Consider the following 18,039-nt stretch of genomic DNA (forward strand, 5'->3'; position numbering starts at 1 on the left):
ATTTAGCATTGCTGGAGAATAGGTATGAATACCTGCCACATAAAGGGATAATGGTATGGATAAATGGTTAATGGTCGTTCTTGACTAAAGAGAAAAGAACCCTCTAGATTTGAGGGGTCCATGCCTGTTGTCTGAGGAGTAAAACGACGGTATAACAATGTGAAACACCGCAGTTTTGCCATCTAGTGGCCACCTTTAGAAGATGCACACGGAATTACGCTGTGCCATTCAAGGTCGGCAGGCGTTATTCTCCAAAAACAAAAAAGAAGAAAAAAAGTACATCTACGTTTGTTGCCAAGATGGACACGTTTTATTGTGCATGGAAATACAAACTGGAACAGTTTTTTTTTATTTCAGTTTCATTATCTGTCAGTGATTAAGAGATACCAATATGACACTGTAGATGAAAATTACCAAAAGATGTGGACCAGAACATTCATTCATTCATTCATTCATTCATTCATTATCCTAACCTGCTTATCCTGAACAGGGTCACAGGGGGGGCTGGAGCCTATCCCAGCATACACTGGGCGAAAGGCAGGAATACACCCTGGACAGGTCGCCAGTCCATCGCTGGGCACACACACCATTCACTCACACACTCACACACTCATACCTACGGGCAATTTAGACTCTCCAATCAGCCTAACCTGCATGTCTTTGGACTGTGGGAGGAAACCGGAGTACCCGGAGGAAACCCACGCAAACACGGGGAGAACATGCAAACTCTGCACAGAGAGGCCCCGGTCGACCGGGATTCAATCCCAGGACCTCCTTGCTGTGAGGCGGCAGCGCTACCCACTGCACCATCCGTGCTGCCTGGACCAGAACAAAGGACACATAATGCCCACCTGTCATCAAGTTGTAATTAATGAGAGTACAATTTTTCAGCGCTAAAGTAAAGGTTTTGCTATTTCTGGTTATGCTGAAAGCTACCATTGTATTTAACGGGGTGGTATTTAGTATTTTTAGTTCTGACAATATGCGCAAATTCCATAACATAAATATGTGGCTGCCTCTTCTGAAATAAAATAGCCGTACCCGTACCAATGGCAGCAGGAGTAGACCTGCATTTATAGTTGGCATACTTTTGAATTTGAACCAAAAATGAGGGAGTTTAAATGTTCGTTGGAAAATATGTGACTAAAATTGGTGGGAGTCAATGATGGGGGCGGTTTAAAAGAAGGTGTGAGGTAGAGTTTTTACAATATGGGAGTCAACTGAATATTTTTGGGGGATAACACTAACACTGGCTGCTTTATGAAATGGAAGTGCTGTGCCATTGTAACTGAACCTAGGGAGGAAGAACCAGGCCTGCAGGTGAAGCCAGAACCTTTGCTCCATTTTTCAAATTGACCTTGTGCGTGAGGTTTCTTATTGTTTCAAAAACCATGATCTTTTTTCCTGTCTAATTCTACGGCTCTATGTAATGCAATTTGCTTGGCCCAGGGACGGCATTTTAGACATAACCATCAAATTAATTGGTGCCATTATTACCCACAAATGTAATGCCCAAAATATTTCTCACGCTTAGTAGCTGTCAAATAGATTTTTGGCCTCAGCAAGCCAAAGCTGATCTACCAGCTATTTTTATTCATGAGCAGTGGAGGAAATGATCGAACCTGGTTTTATTTCACAGACATATGTTTAAGCAACATGAATGAACATTTATTTTCTCTTACAGAGTAAATCACCCATCTGCACTGTCAACCTTGGCTCCTTGTTACAGGTCTGCATGATGTCAGCTATTGGCAGTTACTCAGAGCACAACATATGGCTCCGTTTTATTGACAACATTAATCACTCACCAAGCTGTTAACAGCCCAATTGCACAGCGTTCAATTCTTTCCCAGGATACGCCCCAGGTTAACCCACTACGCCAGGATGACCAGCTGATTTTCATTGCCACGGATGTTGCTGACCTTTTGCTGATTGATTACTCTCAAAGCAGAGAGAGAGAGAGAGAGAGAGAGAGAGAGAGAGAGAGAGAGAGAGAGAGAGAGAGAGAGAGAGAGAGAGAAGAGAGAGAGAGAGACATGGAGATATATAGAGAGAGAGAGAGGGTGAGAGAGGGAGAGAGAGTGAGAGAGATAGAGAGACAGGGAGAGACAGGGAGACATAGAGAGACATGGAGATATAGAGAGACAGGGAGAGAGAGCGAGAGAGAGAGACAGGGAGAGATAGAGAGAGAGGGAGAGAGAGGGAGAGAGAGAGACAGGTAGAGAGAGATAGAGAGACAGGGAGAGACAGGGAGAGACAGAGAGATGGGAGAGAGAGGGAGAGAGAGACAGGTAGAGAGAGGGAGAGAGAGACAAGGAGAGAGAGATAGAGATACAGGGAGAGACAGGGAGAAGGAGAGAGAGAGATAGAGGGAGAGAGGGAGAGCATTGGATAGAGAACAGGCTGTGCTAGTCTTCAGTCAGACTCCTACACATGCAGTAGACACCTTCTCATTGGACCTCAGGCAGTATGGCGGAGCAGTAGAGCGGCCTCCCCGATTGGCTGGTTGACATCACATCTTCGCTCCTTCTACAAGTCTTGAGCCTCTTAAAGGAGTAAAGATAAACTGGGAAGATTTCAAACTGAGTTAAGATCCATCTCATAGTGGACTGTGGTTATATATGCCACTACAGTTTTTTTAATACAGCATGTCACTCATACTTAAAGTACAAGGTTATCTGAGAAAAGTTACAATATCCTGTCAACATAGAACCAGCATAGAACACCATTCATTTGTCATAGTTTAAGGATGCTCCGAACATTATAGTTATTATCACATAGTTAGTCGGTGCCCTAATGTTATGAGTGCTCATTTTCTCATAACATATTTTCTTAGGTCAAGGTGAAGCCTTCACAGCTGAATGTACTATGCCAGATTACAGATCCAACACTAGTTTGAGGCAGAAACACGGAAAATCTTGCCAAGAAAACGTTGTATTCAAATGGCCTAGATTTTAAAAGCTGAGGTCCCACAACTGGAGTTCAGCAGCAGAATCTTCAACCACACTTCCTCTCTTTTTAGGTATGACAAGGGCTTGTTTTGGAACGCATATTCCATTCGGAATCGCCTGTCACCTTAATTATCCAAACACGGCATTGTTCCCCATTCATGTGTGGAGAAGCGCCTCAGATCCACTCTGAGCGCTGTTCCCTTCACCGTGCTACTCGAGCACAATAACTCTGTCATTCCAGCCGGAGCTGCTGAGATTGTCCCAGAATAGGCTGGATGATTGCCATCAAAGCAACAGCCAGCCTTTGAAATTCCAACCTGTCCCAGTTTACGGAATATTATTCACAGCGTTTCTGGCCTGGGGAAGTTTGAAAGGAAGCAAGCGGCTGTAATCTGAACTGGGGACAGGCGTGCAATTTCTAAAGAAACATTGATGAACATGTCTTGCTACAATACGGAATGCAATCAGTTTGAAATAAACTAAGCATGAACTAAGCATGCAATCAGTCAGCACTTGACTACATATTTTAATGGAATGGGAATGATAACACACAATCACATAAGTAGATACGTAAATCATTTTGTTTCAAGAAATGCCCTGATCAGAGTCTGACAATTACCCATAAAATGTGACCAGTTACAGATAATTATCTGGGAGAGACAATAACATTTCAATACAGATCACTGCTTGAAGTCATTTTTTACCTCTCTCACATATTGAGAGCCAACCGAACAGGTCCCTGCAACCAGAGAATGAAATACAGTGAGGTGCGTAAGTATTTGGACAATGGCACAATTCTACAGGGTCTGCAGATTTCCATTGTTACTTGCACTTAATCAATTTGAGCAGTTGATTACACAGTTAATCGGTTACCTGGGTCTCAACAGGGTGCTGATCTTAAGGTGAAAACAAAAACCAGCAGACCCAGTAGCTATCCGGAACCGGGTTTTAAATTAAACAATTAAAAATAGTGTCCCACTGTCCAAATACTTACAGACCTCACTGTAACTCCTTCCGGAAATGACTACAGACAACTTTCTCCATAGCCTTTCCCTAAGAGCACCTGAAGGGAGAAACACATCAGGGCTAAAGGGATTAAACCAAACCGTGTGTTTGTCTAAGTCCCTTTACAAAACCCTATGTTAATCTCAATTGAGCATGTATGCAATTCCTCAAGAGCAGTTTATTTGCACATGCTTTTGTGTTAACTCTCTTTCCCCGTTGTCAAGGTTACAATGAAGTTGCTTCAGAAGACTTGTGTTTGCGGAACCCTGACCTTGCCATGAGTTTTCTTTTACTCTGTGTTCAAGGGATGCAGCCGAGGACGCTCAATGGAACGCTATCTGTGTGAAGCATGTTAAAGCTGTTTACTTTATGTTCTGCCTCAAAGGTGGGAAACCTTGAAGCTGGGTGGTTAATATGAATGGCACCCAATCTGTGAACAACCTCTTTTGTACCTGTGGGAAATAAATTATTATTATTATTATTATTATTATTATTATTATTATTATTATTATTAATAATAATAATAATCATAATAATAATCATAATAATAATAATAATAATAATAATCATATAATAAGCTCAAAACCAACATAATTTATTTCCTCTTTTTTTTCTGCAATAGATGTGGTGCTCAACATTGAGTATGACTTTGGTTTTCGTAACTGCAGGGTTAAAAAAGACTTATACAATCTTTGCCAGCCTTTGTATTGCTGGTGTACCACTTTTATAAAAACATGAAAAAGGGCAATGTTAAACTTTCTGTAATTGCAGGGTCACTCCAGGGTTATGCTGAAAATTTTTAATTTTCAGTTTTTTTCACTGCTGTTAAACCTTTTTTTTAATTTTTTAACCAAGAGCAACACAAAGGGTAAGCACCAATCTGATATCTCTAAGCTGCTGTAGATTACCTTCTGTCTTCCAATTGGGGGCTATTAGTATGTACCAGGCCTTCTTGGAGTCATTGAATTGCAGGTGATAACATACCCTTGATCCCATGCTCTGTTGTGAATAACCATAATATATGTCAACAGCATCAGGGGTCCAACATTTCAAAAAATGAAACCTTCTACTGAGGCATATCAGTAACCACATAGGCATGGCCCCTTTAGTGTTACTGAAGCAAAAGGTATGGACAAAACACAACATTAATCAAAATATATATTAGAACAGTGTAAAACAATAAATTATTGCAGATTATTGTTTCAACCTCCCTGAAACCTGCTATGGCTTTGTACTCAGAGTGTACTTCATTGAGTTGTTGAGGAAGTGTTTTTTCGAGGAAGAAACTAAAATACTCTGAGGGGAGGGAGTGAGGGTGACAAACGTGTGTAAGACCAGTAGAAATAAGCGCTAGTCAGTGACATCACTCCTTTTGGATTTTGATGTTTGTGGTTGATCGCTTAGGAAAGCTAGCTGATGGCTAGCAGATAAAGCTAGTGATTATATGGTAAATGGATGACATTTATAGAGCACCTTTTTACCAAACGCTCAGGGACACTTTGATAAACCCAGGGCGGAATCAAACTGGCAACCCTCCAACTGCCAGACGACTGCTCTTACCACCTGAGCCAATGTCACCCCTAGAGAGCAACTTACTATCACAAAGAAAAAGACCAGTGGCCAGTGGCACTGAGCATGCATTAACAGAGGCAGTGGGGTTATCATAACCTTAGTCACCGGGGAGGTCTGTGTGGTACTGGCAGCCTGTGCAGGGTGTGTACTGTTGTTTGGCAGTATCGTTGTTCAGTGCATTGGTGGGTTGGATGATGAGTGTGTTGGCAGTGTATTGTTCTGGAGGTGGTTGGCAAGTAAGGTTATTTCGAAATCCACATGGGACTGGTGGCACTGAGAATGCATTGATGGTGCCAGTGGGCTTATCACAACATTAGTCACCAGGGAGGTCCATATGGTACCGTTGTTGTTCTGCGCATGAGGTGCACTAGTGGTAAGCCACAGGTACATGATGGGGGTATGGAGGGAGCCTTCACTGAGCCTTCTCAAGGTGTCGTGGGCCTAACTCAACGAAACAACGGTGAAGGAAGTTGCCCACTTGACAACCCCTGTGAAATGCTTGCATTAGCACCCTTTTGCCTGATGTATAATATTGTTGTTTGTTGCCTGGTTATTTGGTTGATAGGAACCATGCTAGTTTGGGCACATCTGAGCCTTAACGAATAGCCCCCTAATTATAAAGCACAAGGAAATTAACATAATATCCCGTGTAATGGAAGAAAAAAAAATTATCATGTGCAGTGTAATCTTGCAAGACCCTGGAAAGGATAACATCTCACAGTCGCAGTTCCTCATTATACGTAAAATTGTTACATCATTACGTTTCAGAAACTAAAGGACAGAAAATAATGGACATGAAACTGAAAAGATTTTAAATATTCGAATATTTTGTGAATTGCATTAATAGATATCACGTGAATAACAGAGTAATATAACAGGTGATATGGCTCAGGCAGTAAGAGCAGTCGTCTGGCAGTCGGAGGGTTGCCGGTTCGATCCCCCGCCCGGGCTGTGTCAAAGTGTCCCTAGGCAAGACACCTAACCCCCAAATGCTCCTGACGAGCTGGTCGGTGCCTTGCATGGCAGCCAATCGCCGTGAATGGGTGAATGAGAAGCATCAATTGTACAGTGCTTTGGATAAAGGCGCTATATAAATGCCAACCATTTACCATTTAAATATTAATAACGGAAGATACAGGTTAGTAGAATAATAATTTGTCATCAGAACGAGCACGTTTGTTTTCCGAATCCCATATATTACAATAATGATTACGCTACTTCAGGGAAATAAGTGTCTAGTACACCAAGTAAGACTAATCCCACTTAATTGGATAATTTAATGGTTTAATTAACCATTTATTGAGAGTTTAAATGCGTTGACTAATGTATAGGTTACTGTTCTCCACAGCTCGTTGATCCGCCCTGTGTCATTTAAAAAACTAACTGCATAGGAGAAAATAAGAAAATAAGTTAATCTGTCACAGTAGCATATAGGACGAATTCAAAGTCTCAATGTTCACAGAAAATAAACTTAGCCCCAAGTGTCACTAGCAGGCATTATTCGCATTAATAGATTTGAATGATTTTGTCATATCTCCTTTGCAACTGCATTCTCTGAAATGTTAAATAAGCTTCTTTGATGCATCATCTATTTATTTCGCATAAGGACGACAGAGGCTTGCCTTTGTCTGAGGAACTCGTTAAATTACAAGAATAAAAATAAAGTAAGAACAACATGGCTCATTTACGTTTATGTTGATTTATTGTTCGTGGGAACACGAACTATACATTTTAAAAAATATTTAAAAAAATATTTCCTTTAACCATAGTCATCTGTACTCTGTGTTAAAGGATGTTTACTCGTAACGCCTGAAGAAACGTTCGCGCTTTTCCTGTGCACTTATTATGGCATATGATATTACCGACTTTTGGCTGTCTCGGAGCTGTCCTTTCAGCACCAGGGAGGTGTTGAAATGATTTCGAAGGCAATATGTGTTGCTGCGCACCAATAGACTAAACCCCTTTTGGAGATACAAGGAACTCCCCTTGGAAGAAAGCATCGGGTGTGTGTTGCGCTGTTCAACTGTGTCTTTTTGATGGCGAACAGCATTTGATGACGTAAAATAGGAATAATCACTAGAGAATGGGGAAAAATATTCTGTCTGGAGAGAGGCATCGCACTGGCTGCCGGGAAACACCTTTATATGGACGGTAGCGCATCATCTTCACTCAAACCCGTACTGGAGTCACAGCAAGACACATCCACATATCCACAACTTTCACACCCTGTCCTTGTGGCTCAATGGAGTTGACAAGCTGGATACAGTACAAAAACGAGGACCGTGAAGAAAACGATTAATGCAGTAAGTGTCGATGTTTTCTCCTGAACTTGTTAATGGTACGTGAATAGATTTAGTGTGTGGTACATAGCCTACAGTATAGCTAAAGAGAAAGAACGGTTATATTAAATATTAAATAAACCGAATAACAATAAAGCCATTGCCTACAAATAACTTTGTCTTTGTTATTTCTCATCGATATCCCGAAGTCAGTGTTGCTGCCTACATGTTGCGAAATTGTGGACTTCGCAAAGTCTGTGTAGTTGATTTAAACTGAGGCTCAATTCTTTGTTGAAAGATTAAACAGGAATTCTTGGACAGGGAATTCCTGAACGGTCAAATTTGGCGAATCTATCATTCAAGTGGCGTTTAATTATAGGATTATAAGATTTATACTGGATTTATGATTCATATTCATGTATTATTCTGCTAAACTGATCAACACCACAATTAATCCTCTCCGGGGATAACAATGCGCTCATACTTTTCCTGATATAGGCTGAACGGTCAGTGTCTCAAAAGTGCTTCTGCCTTTCTTTCAGCAGGACCTGTTACCCGACGAGTCCGAATACCATACTCCAGACATGACAGGACAGAGTCTAGAGGAGCTGAACGGAGCTCATTTTGAAGACAATGCAATACGCATTAACGTCGGTGGTTTCAAGAAAAGACTTCTATCAGACATACTGTCTAGGTTCCCTGAAACCAGACTGGCTCGTTTACTACGCTGTCAGTCAAAGGAGTCCATCCTAGAATTGTGCGATGATTACGATGATAATGAAAAAGAGTTTTACTTCGACAGGAATCCTGCGCTGTTTCCCTACGTCTTAAATTTTTACAACACTGGCAGACTGCACGTCATGGCCGAACTGTGCATTTTCTCATTCAGCCAAGAGATAGAATACTGGGGCATCAATGAATTCTTCATTGACTCGTGCTGCAGCAACGCTTATCACTGCAGGAAAATGGAGCCCGACCGCGACGACTGGGACGATAAAAGCGAGGAGGGGAGCACCGCATCTTCATTCGATGAGCTTTTAGAGTTTTATAACGACGCGACAAAGTTCGACAAGCAGCCCCTGGGGAGTGTGAGGCGACGGGTCTGGCTAATGTTGGATAACCCTGGGTATTCCATTGCTAGTCGGATAATCAGTGTGCTTTCCATTCTGGTTGTGCTGGGTTCTATTGCCACAATGTGCATGAACAGTATGGTCGAGTTCACGTTGTATGACAGCGAGGGGCAGCCTCACGAGGATCCTCGCTTTGAAATTGTGGAGCACTTCGGAATCGGGTGGTTCACGTTTGAGCTGATCGCAAGGTTCTTGGTCGCTCCAGATCTCCTCCACTTCTTCGAACATCCTCTGAATGTCATTGACCTCGTGTCAATCTTGCCGTTCTACTTGACACTCATCATCAATCTGGTGGTGGAGAGCAGCCCAGCACTGGCCAATCTCGGGCGCGTGGCGCAGGTACTGAGGCTAATGAGGATCTTCCGCATCCTGAAACTAGCGCGCCACTCCACTGGACTCCGTTCCCTGGGTGCAACGCTGAAGAACAGTTACAAAGAGGTGGGCCTTTTGCTACTTTATCTGGCTGTGGGAGTCTCATTCTTCTCTGTGATGGCCTACACCATAGAGAAAGAGGAAAATGAATCATTGACTACCATCCCCGCGTGCTGGTGGTGGGCCACAGTCAGCATGACCACAGTTGGCTATGGGGACGTGGTGCCTGGATCTATAGCTGGGAAATTAACTGCGTCGGCGTGCATCCTTGCAGGAATTCTGGTGGTTGTGCTTCCTATCACGCTCATTTTCAACAAATTCTCCCTGTTCTACAAGAGACAGAAACAGCTGGAGATTGCAATGAGAAGCTGCGATTTTGACGAAGGCATAAAAGAGGTGCCATCAGTTAATTTGCGGAACTATTACGCACATAAGGTGAAATCACTGATGGCAAGCTTGTCTAATATGAGCCGGAGCTCACCAAGTGAACAGAGTCTAAATGAATCTATAAATTAGAGTATCTGACATGTATAACATGTGTTATAGAACAGGGTTATGGATTCACACCTTTTTGACAAAATAAATTAGCGACCAAATAATAAAACGGGTGTTCCTTAACTCTGTATGCCGTTTGAACCCTGCATGAAACTTTGTGTGGTGCTGGATCGGGAGCCACCAACTATCACAAGTTAGCTTTCACCATGGTGTAGCCATCTCCTGTTGCTTCTTCCGTAAGTGTTCGCTTACACATTTTGTGAGAAAATGTGGGTCAGTAACTTTCCACTCATTTTCTGTAGGACGAAATGTAATGTAATCAAAATACATTTGTACTGACATCAGAGGCCACGTATTTGGTCATGAAACCTTGACCTATTTTTTTAAACACAGGTGTTTTAACGCGGAAAACGGACAACATTAAAATAGACATTCGGCTACTATATAAGGCAAACAGATAATACTATTACAGAAATATACGCTCACTGAGCACTTTATTAGGAATACCTGGACACATACTTATTCATACGATTATCTAATCAGCCAATCGTGTGGGTGGATTGAGAATCTCAGAAACTGCTAATCTCCTGGGATTTTCTCTAAAGGTTGCAGAGAATGTTGCGAAAACAACAACAACAACAAAAAAAACACCCAGTGAGTAGAACTTCGGCGGGCAGAAACGCCTTGTTAATGAGAATATATATTTTTTTAAATAGTCGAATAAATACCTAATAAAGTGCTCACTGAGTGTATATTTGGATTTACCTGTAGTCTATTATTTTGTCAATATGATTTAGGCTAAGATAGAGTGCACTCCGCAAATTACACAAGAGTAAGCAACACATATTAGGTTTATAATAAAAAGTTCGAAATTATTCGAAAGTGTCAGTCTCATAGCAAAAAAAGTATAAATGTTGAAAAAAAGATGAGTACAAAACACAATCATCACTTTTCTTTTCAGTTCAGTTAAGATGACTTTTACATTAATTTAAATTAGTTTAGAACATCCTACAGGTTTTATATATTGTATTTTTATTATTTTTATGTAAACTGATAAAATAAGAAACAAAAAATGGGATAAGAGATATGTTCATGGCGTACATTTATGTGACCACGTCTAGTCAATCTCAAAATAAACATTTTAATGGATAATATCTGATGTGATTGTTCTTTAGATTATCATGAAAGAGTCATAAAACCAGGAATTAAGGGGCATTAATCCTATGTTTAATGAGCATATTAGTTGCAAAAACCGAGAGGTTTGCCATGGTTATGACAAAAGTAATGGTGAAAAAACAGTTGTTTTGACTATTCAGTATGATTTTGGGCGGGGTTAGCTGGCCACAGAATGGCGGTCAGCTAACCCTAAATAATTTGATGGTACCATGAATAATCTGGGCTCACATGAGGGCTTTCACACTAACAAGACGTTTGAGGATTTCAAATTCAGTGGACCTATATTGTAGATGAATAAATCTTTTTCTATTTATTGTGAAGACCAAAGGTTAGCAATGAGGAAATGCAAGGTGTTGGCTATCAATCGGACAAAGTTTCATAGGAAAATATAGCTCAGAAAATAGGTTTGAAGCTGCATACCTGTGGAACACTACAAATCAGAACATTCCAAAATCAAGCTTCAAATGAACCCATACTGTAGATAATATGTTGAACAAATCTGTTAAGAACAAAGACCATTGTTGTATGGTAAGTAACAACACTGCTCTCACATCTGCATGTACATGACCTTTTCAGAAAGCATACATTCTGCTCAATGGGAGACAGATGAAAGTGTTTGAGATGAGTAGTGTGCATGAATCTTCTGAAAAAAACCCCATCAAATTGCACAAATAAAACACACTCCGAGGTTGTTAAATAACCTACCCACAACCACAGAGAGCAAAGTGAGGACAGCACGAGACAACATGAAGCATAATGCGCTTTATAAATGACCCACAAAGCCTAAAGCTTTTCATTGAACATGATCCAGTTCTTCAATGGCAGCAGTGCCTCTTCATTTAGCCTGACATTTCCTTTTCTGTGGAAACTGGACTGTCACTGCTGAGCAGCGCCTATCAATTATGAAAAAGAATACTGCGTTTAAACATCGAGTAGACAGCAAAATTGGTTAGCAACAATGTAAAAAAAAAGAAGAGCTGATAAGCACTCCGTGACACAAACTGCTCTTCAACAAGATTCATGAAAGGACCGTGTGACAAGTGTCTCAAAAGAGAGGCTTTGTCATTACTTTTAATTGGAAGCTTTTCATTTAACATGCAGTTTGCTCTGCACTGTTTTACAGCGATCAACAGTAAAGCAATGTTGTCCTACGGCTCCCAGGAAACTGTGGGAAGGTACATCATACACTGCCTATGGATTCTGTTTATCAGACGCCCCCTCCCCACCCACGAACCTCCTGCCTGTTACACCATCTTCTCCACCAGCATATGTTAGCCCCTGCCATGCCTTCAATGTTTGAGAAATGAAGACAGTCATCGTAGCAGATCAATCACTGCAAGTGGTAGTACGTACATAACCTTTAACTAAAAGATGACAGTACCTGTAGTTAACATGGAGTATCGCTCTGGAGTACTCTTTTGTATGATGTGGCATGCTATCAAGTCAGAACACTACAATGGCTGTGTTCTGGATCACAAGCACAGTTCTCTCCAGACTATTTCAACATTCGGCAGGGGGGGCTTGTTGTCTGCCAGTTGTATTAACACAAGAGTAGGCCCAAGTATCTGCTGAAATAGACATTTTGATGAACATGTTCTCCTCTACGTATGTTTCGGACAATGTGTATCGTATTGTGTATTTAGTGTTACAACTGTACCAGTGGGAGATGGAGTCAGCCATCAGAGAAAGTCGGCCCGCCAGGCTTTTCTGCTCTTCATTCAGATGTTTAAAGAAGAAGCAGGCTGACACAAGCTCAAAACTGCCTTCACATAAAACACCTACACTAAAGAAATGAGTAATAATAAACAGACTCACACTCACAGAGATTCTCTTCTGCATACCACTGTATCTTGAGTTATTTGAGTTACTGTCGCCTTCCTGTCAGCTTGAACTGGTCATTCTCCTCTGACCTCACAAAATCTCACAGAAGACTATTTTGCATGAGCATCCCAGGAGATCAGCAGTTTCTGAGATCATGCCACAGTCAATGTGACTTTGATCACATTTCTTCACAGATGATTGGTCTGAACAACAACATCTTGACCATGTCTGCACGGTTTTCTGCATTGGGTTGTTGCCAAATGATTGGCTGATTAGATACTTGCATTAACAAGCTGGTGAACAGGTCTACCTAATAAATGATCATTGAGTAAAAGGCACTGAGATTTTACATATTTTTTCTTTAAGTCTGCATTCCAGTTTCATTGGACAAAACAAAAAACACAACAACTATATGAAATACAGAGCTTCTAAGTGTCAGCACTGTCGTGTAGCAACATGGGTACATGGCACCCACCCCCGGCCCAGTCTCATCTGCTACCAGCATGAAACATTTGACAATAGCGCCCATTAGCGAGTCTGAACTCCAGATACATATGAACATTTCACCACCAACAACATTTGTATTGGAAAGCTTTCACTCTGCAAGTTCTCTGTGCTACAAAGTACCAAATCTTTTGTTGCAAGGGGATTTCAACACTGAATTTCATTGTGAGTGGCATAAATTCTGACAAAGGATACCACAAAGGATTCTGGCTAACACTACCCTGGGTACGCGGAGAAAAATGTATATGCTTTATAATGGACAAAAAGCACTTCATTCATTTTCAAAGTGATTTTGGATAGGTGTTTGGACCCCCTAGATATTTCAAGACCCTATGCTGATGAGTTTGAGCCAAACAGGCGATCAGTAGTAAAATATATTATTATATTATGATTTACAGCAAGGGTGGCACAGATGGTGCAGTGGGTAGCACTGCCGCCTCACAGCAAGGAGGTCCTGGGTTTGAATCCCGGTCGGCCGGGACCTCTCTGTGCAGAGCTTGCATGTTCTCCCCGTGTTCGTGTGGGTTTCCTCCGGGTACTCCAGTTTCCTCCCACAGTCCAAAGACATGCAGGTTAGGCTGATTGAAGAGTCTAAATTGCCCATAGGTTTGAATGTATGAGTGGGTGAGTGTGTGAGTGAATGGTTTGTGGGCCCAGCGATGGACTGGCAACCTGTCCAGGGTGTATTGGACTGGCAACCTGTCCCCCCAATGTATGCTGGGATAGGCTTCAGCCCCCCTGCTACCCTGTTCAGGATAAGTGCGTTAGGATAATGAATGAACGAATGGAATGGCAATTTAGCCATTTTGGATAGATTTGGAGACAGTATGGGACATCATACACTGCTAAGATTTTGCCTCATTGAGCTTCATTAGTTGTACATATCACCCTCAGATTTTGCACACTTGTGGTTAAGGAGGTTATGATTCGGAAAATGTATACTTTATCTGTGACCTGTGTGTGACAAGCAAAGTAAAGGGGAACTTCATTTTTGCATTTTTGCCTACATTGTGTATTTGTAGTATACATAAATTATGAAAATAAATAAAGTTAAAGTATTTGTAAACTTAACTGTGTGTTTCAGTGCAAGCTAAAAAGGAAGTAAAATATCGAGGCAGAATGACATTTAAAGGAAACTATTTAGTATGGAAAACAAATGTTTGATGATTTATACGATACACTTAAATTTAAGGAGAAAAAGAAAACAGCGAAGCAGATATTTAATGTGATTTATGCAAACAGGCAATCAGGACATTTAAATGTTTCCTTCACATAACCCCAGAGTCCATTAAATCTGTATGTACAAGCCATGATTCACTGATGGGACCAATCCTAATATGTGGTGCAGTATATCCAAGATTTAATGTTGTCATAAATTCTACAATCATTTTGAGTATGTTTGTGCTAATAACAGTTCAATATCTTAACAACATATACAATTAAACAAAATTCATGAGCAGTGTCTCATATTCCACACAATTTTTTACAATCTTCAACTGCCAATTAAAAGGGAAGCACAAGTTATCTATAACACAGCAACCTTTTCAGCACTGTGAACATGACATCTCTAAATCATGATGAATGTCACAGTTAGATATTGCTCAGGGACTATTTGTGTTTTTTCTTCGGGTGACTTCAGTGGAAGGCTTGTGTGTTTGTTGGCTCAGATTGAGCCTCGAGAAAGCAGCTGTTTGTCAGTTCCTCCTGTTCTGGCAGCTCAGTATTACCCAGGCCATTTCAGTTATGTCCATTTTCCCTACTCATTTAAACATGCAGAAATATTAGCATTCACAGTAAGCATAAATTCCCATTAATGACATTTTCCATATCTAAAATTTATCCCAGAAACAGAAATATTATCAATGCTTATTACAATATACACTCAGTGAGCACTTTCTTAGGTAATTATTACTTATTTTTTAGACTTAAGTCTTCTGCTGCTGTAGCCTATCTACTTAAGAACTTACACTGAATTTAAAAGATGGAAAAAGCAGTTTAAAGTGTCTTACTGTACAGAAATCAGCTGTTAACTTAAAGTGGTTCTAAAGTATTCCAACTTCTTTCTGCCAAAATAATTGCATTTCCTGCCAAACCGCAGATTTTGTGTACTGTAGATCTGAGTCTGCCACACCACAAACCAATCATGCTCCCTTCCTGGGAGTATACTTTACAGCAGCCTACTGTGCTGGAACGACTTCAAACATAACCAAGGTAATACAAAATTAGAAATATGAGAAAATGACAGTGATGCTGAGTCAGAGAGGAGAGTTTTACAAAAATGCATTGCTGGTTATCAATAGCTGCACAAAAACAAACAAAAATGATCTTTAAAGAACAAACAAACCATAGAAGACATGCCTTTCTGCAAATGTAAATATGTTTATTTATAAACTCATATAAACAACCATGTATGGAATTTCCAGAAGTAGCACTTGAAACATCCTTGGTTGCCATTTTTCATTTTCCACTTGGTCCGCAAAGGGTACTCAGGAGTCAGAAATTAAATTATACCCCCCCCCCCCCCCCAACCCAAAACCTAAAATGTAACATTCCACATCCTAGAAGTTTCCTACATACACAGGGTTCTATCCCTTTAAATATCGTGAGTATAAAGCCAACATCTCCTGGACTTTAAACCTTTTTAAGGCACCCATATTCTTCCACTGCTGCTATAACAATAGGCTTCCCTCTCAAAGTTTCTTTGGTTTCAAACATTCTGGAGTCCTACACTTTCACACCTAATAAAAGTCAGTGAGGATTACACAGGATAAAAATTAAACAAAATAATAATGATAGGAAGATGAACAGCCAGGGCAAAATGATCCCCAAAACCCTTCATACTTTATATTCCTCTTTTAAATAATATTTAAGTATATTAGCATCATTATAACCAAGTATTTTTAAGTTTTAAGTTACTTTCTCCAAATTAGGACATACAGCAGACAATACAGAGGAGGGTGTAAGGGCAGGCTCATGGTGGACTCTTCCATGGGTGCGGCCAGGGTAGGGGTGGAAAGGAAAGAGTTTGGCCAACACTCTATAAGCTGCGTTCTGACAAATTCCCAACACCCCTTGCTGAATACCTGGGCCAATCAGAGTCAGATAAATTTGACAGAAAAAAGAGATGCCTCCAAAGTAGTAGCTGCTTTAGTGGGTGTAGTCTGGGAGGCAGTCTTCAGAGGGAGGGGGAGAAGGACAGGAACCCACTGAGAAAACAGGCACACCATTGGTGGATTTGGCCCGACGCTTACTGCTTACAAAACCTGGGCACGGGCAGCGGGGTTACACCCTCCAGAAAGGCGGAATGTGGTGAATGTAATCTGGAATGGGAAGGGGGAGAAGGGGGGATGGACCAACGGGCACCTCTGCGGTTGGGGGGGGTCGGGGCAGGCTCAGCCGGCGAGCGCACGGAGATTCGCTCAGCTCAGGTCGGGGGAGGGGGGGTCTTAAAGGGGCCCCTCCTCTCGCTGCGGCCAGGCCCCTGCAGTCTGCGGTCCCAGGGCGGGGGGGGGAAAGAGCCCCCTCCTCCCCCCTCAGAAGTTCTGCTGCCGGCGCTTCTTGGCGTCCATGGCGTCCAGGATGGGCTGGCGCTTGGCAGTGTAGCGCTGCCGCAGCTCCTCGATCTCGCGCTCCATCATGGGGTCCAGAGCGGTCAGCCGCATCTGGAGCTCCTCGAAGCTCAGGTTCTTCAGCTGCAGAGACAGAGACACGAGGGGAGGGGGTCAGTCAAACGCCCACCGTGCTGTATGTCACTCCGTACCGTCCTGCTGGATTTCACTCCAACCCTAACAAAACACACCCCATTCAACAGCTAGGGATCTCATTGAGCTGCTAATTAGCAGGTGTGCCAAATTAGGGTTGAAGGGAGAACCTCCAGGAATAGGGTTGGTGACCCCTGAGGGTAAAACCAGACATTGCTATAGTGGAGGAGAGCACAAGAGTAAAATTTGGTTAGGACGGCAGAGAATAGAAACGTGCGTTGATATGCACATCGACCGGCGTAGTTAGAGGTGAAGTAGAGCCTGCACACCAGAACTCAATATAAATCAACTCTAAAGTTGCCATATGGCAATCAATCAGCACACAATTGGGTGGTGCCAAGTTTCGGTTAGCAGGTACCTAACCAGCTAAATAAAGTTGTTTGAGCATGTTAGCCATCAAACAGTCCATGGGCATTTTTTTTTCAGCATTTAGTACTATGCTTTCATTACTATTTTAGAAATGTGAAATCGGCCTTCGTCTAATTAACTACATTAAAAAAGCGGATTAAATCTTCCTTGTCAACACTTAGCAACAGCAGTTATTAGCCATCAAGGTAATGAGCTCTACTTTTGGAAACCAGCAATATTATTTTATCTATTATAAGCCTATCACCTAGCAACATCACCATAGCAACATACACTCAGTGAGCACTTTATTAGGTATTTATCAGACTTATTTTTTAAACTTAAGTCTTCGGCTGCTGTAGCCTATCCACTTAGAGGTTTGATGCATCATGTATTCAGCGATGCTCTTCTGCATACCACTGTTGTAATGTGTGGTGATTTGTGTTACTGTCACCTTCCTGTCAGCTTTGACCAGGCTGGCCATTCTCCTCTGACCTCTCTCTTTAAGAACACATTTTTGCCCGCAGAACTACAGCTCACTGCATGCTTTTTGTTTTTTGCACAATTCTCTGCAAATTCTAGAGACTGTTGTGCATAAAAATCCCAGGAGATCAGCAGTTTCTGAGAT

The 18,039-nt window shown here is 41.6% G+C and overlaps 2 protein-coding genes across 3 annotated transcripts in view; one reads left to right on the forward strand and one right to left on the reverse strand.

Moving 5' to 3' along the window:
• Positions 1-7,643: 7,643 nt before the first annotated feature.
• LOC133140331 (potassium voltage-gated channel subfamily S member 2-like) lies at positions 7,644-10,956 on the forward strand. Of its 2 annotated transcripts, none has more exons than XM_061260204.1 (2): positions 7,644-7,831; positions 8,350-10,956. In XM_061260204.1, the coding sequence occupies exon 2, from the start codon at positions 8,392-8,394 to the stop codon at positions 9,823-9,825; it is 1,434 nt and encodes a 477-aa protein (XP_061116188.1). In that variant the 5' UTR covers positions 7,644-7,831; positions 8,350-8,391; the 3' UTR covers positions 9,826-10,956. The 2 variants fall into 2 exon arrangements, with proteins under 2 accessions (XP_061116188.1, XP_061116196.1); XM_061260212.1 differs by having other exon boundaries at positions 8,353-10,956.
• Positions 10,957-15,833: 4,877 nt separating this feature from the next.
• Positions 15,834-18,039, reverse strand: part of LOC133109309 (serine/threonine-protein kinase 3) — a 78,726-nt gene continuing 76,520 nt past the window's right edge. The window contains exon 11 of the mRNA XM_061218586.1: positions 15,834-16,997. Coding sequence (XP_061074570.1) covers positions 16,839-16,997 — 159 coding nt within the window. The 3' untranslated portion in view covers positions 15,834-16,838. The remainder of the gene's footprint in view (positions 16,998-18,039) is intronic.

This window comes from Conger conger, chromosome 1 (assembly GCF_963514075.1).
Source record: "Conger conger chromosome 1, fConCon1.1, whole genome shotgun sequence".
Lineage (NCBI taxonomy): Eukaryota > Metazoa > Chordata > Actinopteri > Anguilliformes > Congridae > Conger > Conger conger.